This window comes from Mustelus asterias, chromosome 11, assembly GCF_964213995.1.
Source record: "Mustelus asterias chromosome 11, sMusAst1.hap1.1, whole genome shotgun sequence".
Lineage (NCBI taxonomy): Eukaryota > Metazoa > Chordata > Chondrichthyes > Carcharhiniformes > Triakidae > Mustelus > Mustelus asterias.
The window spans coordinates 104,190,222-104,202,602 of NC_135811.1; the positions used below are offsets into that span (position 1 = coordinate 104,190,222).

At 45.2% G+C, this 12,381-nt stretch overlaps 1 protein-coding gene across 1 annotated transcript; it reads left to right on the plus strand.

The window, feature by feature from the left end:
* The first annotated feature begins 3,200 nt into the window (after nt 1-3,200).
* rpl23 (ribosomal protein L23) lies at nt 3,201-9,564 on the plus strand. The gene is made up of 5 exons (XM_078224151.1): nt 3,201-3,271; nt 4,166-4,249; nt 5,769-5,897; nt 8,057-8,170; nt 9,301-9,564. Exons 1-5 carry the CDS (start codon nt 3,259-3,261, stop codon nt 9,381-9,383), a joined length of 423 nt encoding a protein of 140 aa, XP_078080277.1. The 5' UTR covers nt 3,201-3,258; the 3' UTR covers nt 9,384-9,564.
* Nucleotides 9,565-12,381: the final 2,817 nt, after the last annotated feature.

Genomic DNA, 12,381 nt, shown 5'->3' on the forward strand with positions numbered 1-12,381 from the left:
CGTTAGAGAAAATCTCCATTACAAGAGGGGAAGTGTTAGGTTTTTTAGGGAACATTAAAACTGACAATTCTGTTAGCTTTAGGATAGTGATGGAAAAGGATGAGTGGTGTCCCAAGGGTAAGGTGTTGGATTGGGGGAAGGCTAACTTTAGTGGGATTAGGCAGAAATTGGCAGCTCTTGATTGGGAGAGGCTGTTTGAGGGTAAATCCACATCTGGCATGTGGGAGTCTTTTAAGGAACAGTTGTTAGGGCTACAGGACAGGCATGTGCCTGTAAAAAAGAAGGATAGGAAGGGTAGGATTCGAGAACCGTGGATAACCAGGGAAATTGAGGGACTGGTCAAAAAGAAAAGAGAGGCGTATGTTAGGTCCAGGCAGCTATAAACGGAGGGAGCTCTGGAGGAGTACAAAGAAAGTAGGAAAGGACTCAAACGGGGAATTAGAAGAGCAAAAAGGGGTCACGAAATGTTCTTGGCAGACAGGATTAAGGAGAATCCCAAGGCATTTTATTCATACGTTAGGAACAAAAGGGTTGTCAGGGAAAAAATCGGACCTCTCAGGGACAAAAGTGGGGAATTATGCTTGGAGCCCAAAGAAGTAGGGGAGATCCTAAATGAATACTTTGCGTCGGTATTCACAAAGGAGAGGGATGTGTTGACTGGGAGTGTCTCGGAGGGGAGTGTTGAACCGTTGGAGAAAATCTCCATTACAAGGGAGGAAGTGTTAGGTTTGTTAGAGAATATAAAGACTGACAAATCCCCAGGGCCTGATGGAATCTATCCAAGGCTGCTCAGGGAGACGAGAGATGAAATCGCTGGGCCTCTGACGCAAATCTTTGTCTCGTCACTGGACGCAGGTGAGGTCCCAGAGGATTGGAGGATAGCTAATGTGGCCCCGTTATTTAAGAAGGGTAGGAAGGATAACCCGGGTAATTATAGGCCGGTGAGCTTGACGTCCGTGGTGGGGAAGATGTTGGAGAAGATTCTTAGAGATAGGATGTATGCGCATTTAGAAAGGAATAAACTCATTAACGATAGTCAGCATGGTTTTGTGAGAGGGAGGTCATGCCTCACTAACCTGGTGGAGTTTTTTGAAGAAGTGACCAGAATGGTTGACGAGGGAAGGGCCGTGGATGTCGTCTATATGGACTTTAGTAAAGCGTTTGACAAAGTCCCTCATCATAGAAATCATAGAAACCCTACAGTGCAGAAGGAGGCCATTCGGCCCATCGAGTCTGCACCGACCACAATCCCACCCAGGCCCTACCCCCCACATATTTACCCGCTAATCCCTCTAACCTATGCATCTCAGGGGCAATTTTAACCTGGCCAATCAACCTAACCCGCACATCTTTGGACTGTGGGAGGAAACCAGAGCACCCGGAGGAAACCCACGCAAACACGAGGAGAATGTGCAAACTCCACACAGACAGTGACCCGAGCCGGGAATCGAACCCGGGACCCTGGAGCTGTGAAGCAGCAGTGCTAACCACTGTGCTACCGTGCTGCCCTCATGGTAGGCTGGTGCAAAAGGTTGGATCTCATGGGATAAAGGGGGAGGTGGCTAGATGGGTGGAGAACTGGCTTAGTCACAGAAGACAGAGGGTGGTAGTGGAAGGGTCTTTTTCCGGCTGGAGGCCTGTGACTAGTGGTGTTCCGCAGGGCTCTGTATTGGGACCTCTGCTGTTTGTGATTTATATAAATGATCTGGAAGAAGGTGTAACTGGGGTGATCAGTAAGTTTGCGGACGACACAAAATTGGCAGGACTTGCAGATAGTGAGGAGCATTGTCAGAAGCTACAGAAGGATATAGATAGGCTGGATATTTGGGCAAATAAATGGCAGATGGAGTTCAATCCTGATAAATGCGAAGTGATGCATTTTGGTAGAAATAATGTAGGGAGGAGCTATGCGATAAATGGCAGAACCATAAAGGGTGTAGATACGCAGAGGGACCTGGGTGTGCAAGTCCACAGATCCTTGAAGGTGACGTCACAGGTGGAGAAGGTGGTGAAGAAGGCATATGGCATGCTTGCCTTTATAGGACGGGGCATAGACTATAAAAGTTGGGGTCTGATGTTGCAGATGTATAGAACGTTGGTTCAGCCGCATTTGGAATACTGCGTCCAGTTCTGGTCATCACACTACCAGAAGGACGTGGAGGCTTTGGAGAGAGTACAGAGGAGGTTTACCAGGATGTTGCCTGGTATGGAGGGGCTTAGTTATGAGGAGAGATTGGGTAAACTGGGGTTGTTCTCCCTGGAAAGACGGAGGATGAGGGGAGACTTAATAGAGGTGTATAAAATTATGAAAGGCATAGATAGGGTGAACGGTGGGAAGCTTTTCCCCAGGTCGGTGGTGACGTTCACGAGGGGTCATAGGTTCAAGGTGAAGGGGGGGGTTTAAACACAGATATCAGAAGGACATATTTTACACAGAGGGTGGTGGGGGCCTGGAATGCGCTGCCAGGCAAGGTGGTGGAGGCGGACACACTGGGAACGTTTAAGACTCATCTAGCTAGCCATATGAACGGAGTGGGAATAGAGGGATACAAAAGAATGGTCTAGTTTGGACCAGGGAGCGGCGCGGGCTTGGAGGGCCGAAGGGCCTGTTCCTGTGCTGTATTGTTCTTTGTTCTTTGTTGTTCTTTGTTCACTTTAGGGAAGGAAATTTGCTGGTCTGGCCTATGACTCCAAAACCACAGCAATGTGGTTGACTCTCAACTGCCCTCTGAAATGGCCGAGCAAGCAATAGAGCCCAATAGGGATGGGCAATAAATGCTGGCCCAGCCAGCAACCATGTGGAGATGCCGGCGTTGGACTGGGGTAAAAGCATAGTAAGAAGTCTCACAACACCAAGTTAAGGTCCAACAAACCTGTTGGACTTTAACCTGGTGTTGTGAGACTTCTTATGCAGCCAGCAACGCCCATGTCCCACGAATGAATTTTAAAAAGGGTTAGGCTGATTGGCCATGCTAAATTGCCCCTTAGTATCAGGAGGATTTGCTGGGTAAATATGTGGGGTTATGGGGATTGGGCCTTGGTGGGATTGTCGTTGGCTCAATAGGCTGAATGGCCTCCTTCCGGGGAGTCTATGACTGTAACCAGTTTTGAGATTTTGCAGATACTTCCGGATTTCACGTGGTTCCGGTCAGGTGACGCAAGGCGCACCGTAACGTGTGTGACGACGTCATGACGTTAAGCGTGCGTCCTCGATATACCCCATAATGCAATGCGCTCGCTCTCTTTCCCTGAACCACAATGTCCAAGAGAGGTAAGCGGCCAGCGGGGAGACGGAAGCGAATCCGCTGCCATCGGCGCCTGTATCGCCCATCTCCATACTTTACCATTCCGATCATTAGTGTAACTGTCTCAGCCATCGTCTAATGTGGATATTAGTAATAAATGACTGGTTTTATTACACGATAAACACTGAAGTTGTATCCGTGGCCGCCGCCATGTTGATTGTATTCCGGTTGGTGCGGGGAGGGGGTTTTGAAATGTTTCATACCCACTCCGGACAGCATTTTTAATATTCACTCCAACCCCTCGGAACGGATTTAGTTGGGGTGGTTGTTCGTTTTGTGTGGAGCTGGGGGCGCAGGCTGTGCCTGATGCAGTTGGTTCCGGCAGCCAGGCCCAGCCAGTAACCTGGTCTTGGGGCTTCTCCACAAGAGGGTGAATGAAGTCTCTTGAATCCTGGATCCCCAGGGAACACACCAGCTAATTGAGGGAACAGATTAATGGTAAATGTGATCAGTTTTAAATCTTAGCATGCCATCTTTCACTATGCCATCTTTCACTACTATAAGCCCCTGCTTAGATTGCAACATAAATATTGTTAAGTAACCAACAAAAGGTGAGACAAGTCAGATAAGATCCATATTTCATTGTTTCAGATATTAAACTGATAACAGATACTACCCTTGATCTTAGCCAATCTGCAGTACATTTGCTTCTGTATGCATTGGTTAAACTGCTAGGATTTGTTAACCTACCCATTTTGCACTTCAGTGAAATTTCTGAAAGATTTGAAGTTACTTAGCAATATTTTTACTGGAATGTATATCCGCGCTATGGGTCTTGTAAGAGTCTGTGGGAGGTATGTAGCTATTGGGAGTCCCAACTGTCAATTCCTGCTTAAATGTTTCATTTCCATTGGTTACAGGACGTGGTGGTTCGTCCGGAGCGAAATTTCGCATCTCCCTCGGCCTCCCCGTGGGGGCTGTGATCAACTGCGCCGATAATACAGGTAAGAGCTATTGTGTTGTGTCCCTTAGGGGGACGTAGCATAAGAGATGAAGTGGGAGCGGTGTAGTAATTTTATATTTGGTCTCCATACCAAAGAAAGGATGTACTTGTCTGGGGGGAGTACAAGGAAGGTGACTTCGTAGATCATATCCTGCAGTGCAGAAGGAGGCCATTCGGCCCATCGCGTCTGCACTAACCACAATCCCACCCAGGCCCTATCCCTACAACCCCATGCATTTACCCTAGCTAGTCCCCTGACACTAAGGGTCAATTTAGCATGGCCAATCCATCTAACCCCCACATCTTTGGACTGTGGGAGGAAACCGGAGCACCCGGAGGAAACACATGCAGACATGGGGAGAACGTGCAAACTCCTCACAGATAGTGACCCAAGCTGGGAATCGAACCCGGGTCCCTGGCACTGGGAGGCAGCCCTAACCACCATGCCACCCTCTGGGATACGTGCTGACTTCTGCAATATGGGGATTGTCCAATCAAGAGAGATTGAGTAGACTAGGTGTATTTCTCAAGTTTGGAAGAAGGAGTAGAGGCCTCCTTGAAACACATTCTTACAACGGATAGATGCTGAGTGGCTTTTTTGTGCTGCTGGGACGTCCACTCACCTGAGGAAGGAGCAACACTCCGAAAGCTCGTGATACCAAATAAACTTGTTGCACTTTAACCTGGTGTTGTGAGACGTCTTACTGTGCCCACCTGAGTCCTGGCATCGCCACATCATAAGGACATGGGGTCACAGTCTTAGAATAAGGTGTTGGCCATTTAGGTCTGAGGTAAAGATGAAGGCCTTCACTCACAAGAATTGTTGGTCTTTATCCCTGAGGTCTGTGGATGCTCAATATTTAACTCTGTTCAAAATCAAGATGGACATTTCTGAATACTAAGGGAATTCGGGATTGCGCAGTTAGATTGAATTAGAAGATCAACTGTGATCATATGGAATGGCAGAGCAGTCTCGGTTGACTCTTTCTAGTTTTATTGCTCTTTTTGCTGTCTAATGAAATGAAGGTCTAGCGGTAAAAGGCAGAGTTTCCTCTGGAACTAATTGCCCCAGTTGTGCATTACTACAGTGGGCAATCAGCACTTTGGCCTATTGGGGTATTGAGTTATTTTAATCTGGTTTCCGATATGTACTTTGAATATTGTGGTTTTGACTGCATTGTTTGAGTGTTGTCAAACCTTTAGCTGTGAATGGTTAGGTGCATTGGCCATGCTAAATTGCCCCTTAGTGCCCTGGGATGCGTAGGTTAATCAGATTAGCGGGGCAAATATGTGGGGTTATGGGGATAGGGCCTAGGTGGAATTCTGGTTGGTGCAGACTCAATGGGCAGAATGGCCTCCTTCTGCACTGTAGGGATTCTATGGTTTTTATTCTATGGAATGGTTATGTGCCTACACCAAGGCTGCCTGAATCTGCAATACTGTACTCAGATTCAAATACTATAGGAGCAGCTTTTCACTTGTGATGTGTGGGCAGATGTTTACTGGTCATGTCTTTTCAGGTGCCAAGAACCTGTACATCATCTCTGTCAAAGGCATCAAGGGGCGTTTGAACAGGCTGCCAGCTGCTGGCGTTGGCGACATGGTCATGGCAACTGTAAAGAAGGGCAAACCAGAGCTCAGGAAAAAGGGTGAGTGAGCCCTTTGAAACTGGTGAGTTGCAGTGGCGCGTGTTGCAGGGTGTAAGTGTGGCTTTAAATCTGTACATTGTCCAATGCCACTGAGCCAGTCCATTCAGTAACCTGAGCAATTCTTGAATACAGTGTTTGTTAAACAATTCAGTATTTATCGAGTTATATTTTAACTTTCTAATAACTTTCCATCTAATGAGTAGTCCTGAATGTGAATTTTATTGAAATGTACTTGGACCTCCTTTTTCCATCTTTTCTAATTTCCCAGCTCATCAATCCAAACTGGGTAAAGGGTAGCAGGGAGGCAAGTTAATATTTAGTTGGTTTCTGAATGCAGAGGAGAGTTGCGGCTGGTACCAAGGATGCAAAATGGGCTGTGTTGGATTTGGAGAGTTGGTGACAACCACTGACAGTGCTCTTAAGTAGCCATGTGATTAGAGTAGATTACACTAATGTTCGGTGTTGTAGATGGATTGTAGGCTATGTTAACGCTTTTGCCTTTCAAATAGCTCAAAACTGAGCCTGGGTTTCCTATAAATTTAGTTTCTAATCTGCACTAGTGTGGGCGTCATCTATACGTAGAATGAGAACTGTTATCTGACTGACTAAACCAGTAACCTTCCTGTTGTTTGATATTTCAGTTGCTTTCTCTAAGGACGAATAGGAATCTGCTCCTGACTTGCTCGAATCGGTGCATCTACTTTTAGGTGTTTTACTGCTTGTTCTCAATAGTTTCTTACTGACTGAGATTAATGTATAATTGAATTATTTGCTATGCCACATGGTGGCCTGGTTTACACAAGTGTGTACCGTATACATGGCTACAGGTCGCAGTTGTTCGGGGCTCCTGTGGTATCCCATGTTGAACATGGGTTGTATTTAAGTACCATTGCTTCAAGGAGCACTAAGCTTTTTGATGTGGTCTTCTGTGGAAGCCGTTGGCAGCAACTCTGTGTATTTTATGTTGGGGTCTCCTCAGTTTCTGGTCCCTCTGCTTATTGCAGTGTAGCTATGATAATTGTTGTGCCTTCTGTCCCCGCTGAGTATAAACCTTATTTCACTGGCATGCACATTGGCCAAACAGTAGCTCATACATGGATTCACTACAGCATAACTTTGAGAGGAGATCCTTTAGAAATGTAGTCATTTTTCTATTTGCCTGTGTCTTTTGTTTGGGTGGTGCAGACATTTGGTACAATCTTGAGAATCATTACAGTGGAATAGATCTAACATTTGGAAAATCAGCTTTTGATGGTTTGGAAGGTGATTAAGGAACCCTTCTATTAAAATAGTGCGAGTCGTGTTCTTGTGAAATTTAATTTCATAATGTGGTGTTTTGATGCGGAACTTCAGATTTCTGGTGGCAAAATTGCTGTTGAACTTGGGGTGCAAAAATGTTGCCACAGAGCAACCCCGATCATAACTCCCGAAACCATTACTGCCCAAAGGAAAATTGTTCTCAAGTGCGCAAGTAACTTAAGATAATATGCTCTTAAATCATTGTGTCCTCATAGATCTGAGAATCAGTTTTGTTCTTGTATGTGTGTGGAATTTATTGATTGTTCTAGCACCCCAAAATTGAATTCATGCTTGTGGTTAACACTTTCTCTCCTGTTTATCAGACGATAAGATATAGGAACAGAATTAGGCCATTTGGTCCATCAAGTCTGTCCCGCCATTCAATCATGGCTGATAAATTTCTCAACCCCTTTGTTGTGCATACGGATGTCATGACACCTGAAATTTTCCGGCTTTCAAAACTCCCTGGATTTTCCTAATGTTTGTGGTTCACCCTCCTAAAAGCACTTGCTTTGTCTGTACTCAGTGGCTTGGTGAGTTGTCAAGGATGGGGATAGTAACTCGTTACTTTGGGTGAGATTGCAGCTGCTTGGTGTTGTAGAATCTCAATCGGTGGCGGGACAAGTTATTTAGGATGTCTGATTATTTTTGAAGGGGAGGGGCCCTGGATTTAATTGGTTTTACATGGTGACCTTTAGCGTGTTTGCTGTTTAACCATGAAGTTCTCGGTCTTAAAAGTTTCACTCTCCGATGATTAAGTGGATTAGTAAGCAAGTACTGCAATTTAGCTCTCTCTGACTTTACTTGGAAGGTCCCAGAATAAAAATATTGATCTCCGTTTTCATTTGCTCATGTTACAGTGCATCCAGCGGTAGTGATACGGCAGCGGAAAGCATACCGGAGAAAAGATGGAGTCTTCCTTTACTTTGAGGACAATGCAGGGGTGATAGTAAATAACAAAGGTGAAATGAAAGGTATGGGAGTTGTTACAAATTCAGCCTCTGAATTGAAACTCTCTTAATAGTCAATTAATCTAAACATGAACCTGCATTTAAAGCAAGATATGCTGGTGTTGTCGTCATTTTTGCCCTGAACTGTGCCAGAGAACCAGTCTCTGCTCAGAAGGGCAAAGCGGGTCCGTTTTTCAATATCTCCTGTGAGTTTTTGCCATTGCTCAAGGTTTCTAACTTGTTGTATATTAAATGGCAGTTCCCTTCCAAAAAGCACTTGCTTTGCCCATTCTCCGTGGCTTAGTAAGTTGTCGTGGGAGGGCAGAGTAACACACGGCTTTTGGGTGAGGTGGCAGCTGTAACGGTGCTGTACAATCTCAATCAGTCGTGTGACACGAGTGCAAACTCCTGAAACTTGGGTTGGTCGTTTTCTGTCACTCAGCAACGAGCTGAAGATTTATCCTGGTGATGAGCAAGAATGTCTGTTGAGACTGGGTTTTGAAAAAAAACTTGTCCGTCCCCTGTCTCAGCTGACTGGAAGTATGGATTAAATTTGAGGTATATGAATTTAAAAATGGCTGACCAAATATAAATCAAAATATCCCTTAAATCGTTCATGTCTCATTGTTGCTCATCAAATTCCAATTGTAAATCATTTTGCTCAGATTGTGAAATTTTTCTTATTAAGTACCATACAGTATTAGGCTGGTTAACACAGTCGGCTGGTGTGTGGTTCAGAATAACACCAGCATCTGCAGGTTCAATTCCTCTTTCGGCTGAGGTCGATTGGAACTTGCTGCCTCATCTATCCCATGCTTAATATGGAGTGGTGCTCCTCAAGCTATATAATCAGTTGCCTCTCCAAAAGAGAGATGCCTGTGGTCCCTTGTGAATTTTGCCAATTACCTACATACCACTCAATACACAGAACATTGAGCTATGATTCTGATGTAAGGCAGGGTATTATTTTGGACTTGTTAACGAGCTTGGTGGGGGATCTGATGTTTGGGTGTCATTAGTGGAGCAGAAATGATTGTGCCCTGTAACTTTGATCAACACTTGGGACTGTGACATCTCCTAAAAATGCCTCCACTGAAAAAGTGTCATTCGCAGGATTCCTGACTTGCTAATATATCCTCTGGTTTTGTTTCTAGGTTCTGCGATCACGGGTCCTGTTGCCAAGGAATGTGCAGATCTGTGGCCCAGGATTGCTTCCAATGCTGGGAGCATTGCATAACGATTGTAAAAGCTTCCTGCAAAGATATCTGTGCAATTGAATAAATATTTTTACTCCAAGACACGAGCAGTCACTGATTTCTTTTGGCCACCTCCCTAATTTAATGTAGCCTGTTCTGTAATCAAAGCTGCAGCTTGCCGTCCCTGTGTTTGTAAATAAACAATATTTAACATGTTTTTCACTCAAGTCTTGCATTTAATCTCATTTATGTTGAGAGGGCTCGGATACAAGAGCAGGGATGTACTTCTGAGGCTGTATAAGGCTCTCATCAGACCTCATTTGGAGTATTGTGAGCAGTTTTGGGCCCCCTAACTAAGGAAGGATGTGCTGGCCTTGGAAAGGGTCCAAAAATGATCCCTGGAATGAAGAGTTTGTTGTATGAGGAACAGTTGAGGACTCAGTCTGTACTCGTTGGAGTTTAGAAGGATGAGGGGGGGGATCTTTAGGATACGGCGAGGCCTGGATAGAGTGGACGTGGAGAGGATGTTTCCACTAGTAGGAAAAACTAGAACCAGAGGGCACAACCTCAGACTAAAGGGACAATCCTTTAAAACAGATGAGGAATTTCTCCAGCCAGAGTGGTAAATCTGTGGAACTCTTTGCCGCAGAAGGCTGTGGAGACCAGGTCATTGAGTGTCTTTAAGACAGATAGATATGTTATTGATTAATAGGGGGATCAGGGGTAATGAGGATGAGAAAAATATGAGCCATGATTGAATGGCGGGGCAGACGATGGGCCAAGTGGCCTAATTCTGCTCCTTTGTCTTCTGTTCTTAATGTCAGCAGTGCCTCGTCTATAGAATAGCTAATCGGGTGCATCACTGATATTACCCTCCCTGATAAATCATTCTAGCTAAGCAGGCTGTTAAATGGTAAACTGGGAACACCACCATCTGGAAGTTCCCCTTGAAGCCACTCACCAGCCTGACTTGGAAACACATCACAGGTACTTTACTGTTTCTGAGTCTGACTCATTTTAGGAAGGGTGATGCATTAGGGAGGGTACTGAAAGTTTAATGTGGTTTCAGTTCGGAGAAAAGATTGAGGTTCTTGCAGAAGAGATTTGATGAAATGTGAAGATGCTGGCATTGGACTGGGGTGGGCACAGTAAGAAGTCTCACAACACCAGGTTAACGTCCAACAAGTTTATTTGGTATCACAAACTTCCAGAACGCTGCTCCTTCATCAGGTCAGTGACTTTAATATAAGTAAAGAGTCAATCAATCTTATTGAAACTCTTGCTTCCCTAACGAGGGACTCCATTTCCTCACTTAGCATCATACAATGCAGAAAAGGCCCTTCAGACCATCTAGTCCGAACCAACACATTAGAAACACCTGAACTCCTACCTAATCCCATTTGCCAGCACTTGGCCCATTGTGCTGAATGTTATGGTGTGCCAAGTGCTCATCCAGATACTTTTTAAAGGATGTGAGGCAACCCGCTGCCACCACCCTCCCAGGCAGCTCATTCCAGACCGTCGCCACCCTCTGGGTAAGAAGGTTTTTCCTCATATCCTCCCTAAACCTCACGCCTCTCACTTTGAGCCTATGCCCCCTCGTGACTGACCCTTCAACTAAGGGGAATAGTTGGTCCTTATCCACTCTGTCCATGTCTCTCATAATCTTGTACACTTCAGTCAGGTCGCCCCTCAGTCTTCTCTACTCCAACAAAAATAACCCAAACCCATCTAACCTCTCGTCACAACTTAAATGTCCCATCCCAGGCAGCATTCTGGTGGATCTCCTTTGCACCCCCTCCAGTGCAATCACATCTTTCCGATAATGTGGTGACCAGAACGGCACACAGTAATCTAGCTGTGGCCTCACCAAAATTCTATACAACTCCTACATGACTTACCTGCGTTTGTAATCTATGCTCAATTGATAAATGCCATATGCCTTTTTCACCACCCTACTAACATGCCTTATGCTTTCAGAGATCTATGGACAAACACGCCAAGGTCCCTTTGTTCCACAGAACTTCCTAGTGTCCTACCATTCATTGAATACTTTCTTGTCAAATTACTCCTTCCAAACCTCTCACTTTTCAGGGTTAAATTCCATCTGCCACTTATCTGCCCATTTGACCATTCTATCTATATATTCTTGTAACCCAAGACACTCCATTTCACTGTTAACCACCTGTCCAATCTTTGTGTCATCTGCAAACTTACTAATCCTACCCCCCACATAGTCATCAATGTCATTTATATAAATGACAAATAATAGGGGGCCCAACACAGGTCCCTGTGGTACGCCACTGGACACTGGCTTCCAGTCACTAAAGGGTCCCTGTGGTACGCCACTGGACACTGGCTTCCAGTCACTAAAGCAGGCTTCTGTCATCATCCTCTATCTCCTACAACTGAGCCAATTTTGAAGCCACTTTGTCAAATTACCCTTTATCCCATGTGAATTTACCTTCTTTATAAGTCTCCCATGTGGGAGCTTGTCAAAGGCTTTGCTGAAATCCATATAAACTACATCTGAGAAACGTGCTGATGTGACATCCCAAAGTTTTACAGCTAATAAAGTATTTTCATCATGATCACCAACAACCTATCCTGGTCCCTCCATGCTGATGCTATAGTTAAGAAAGCCCACCAATGCCTCTACTTCCTCAGGAGGCTAAGAAAATTCAGCATGTCCACTATGACTCTCACCAACTTTTATAGATGCACCATAGAAAGCATTCTTTCAGGGTTGTATCACAGCTTGGTATGGCTCCTGCTCTGCCCAAGACCGCAAGGAAATACAAAGGGTTGTGAACAAAGCCCAATCCATCACGTAAACCCAGCCTCCCATCCATTGGCTCTGTCTACACTTCCTGCTGCCTTGGAGAAGCAACCAGCATAATTAAGGACCCCATGCACCCCAGACGTTCTCTCTTCCACCTTCTTCCTTCGAGAAAAAGATACAAAAGTCTGAGGACACATACCAACTGACTCAAGTACAGCTTCTTCCCTGCTGCCATCAGACTTTTGAATGGACCTACC

Excerpts from the sequence above, each read along its gene's own strand:
- rpl23 (XM_078224151.1), top strand. Across the intron at positions 4,250-5,768 it reads CAACTGCGCCGATAATACAG|GTGCCAAGAACCTGTACATC; the intron begins GTAAGAGCTATT and ends ATGTCTTTTCAG. Across the intron at positions 5,898-8,056 it reads ACCAGAGCTCAGGAAAAAGG|TGCATCCAGCGGTAGTGATA; the intron begins GTGAGTGAGCCC and ends CTCATGTTACAG.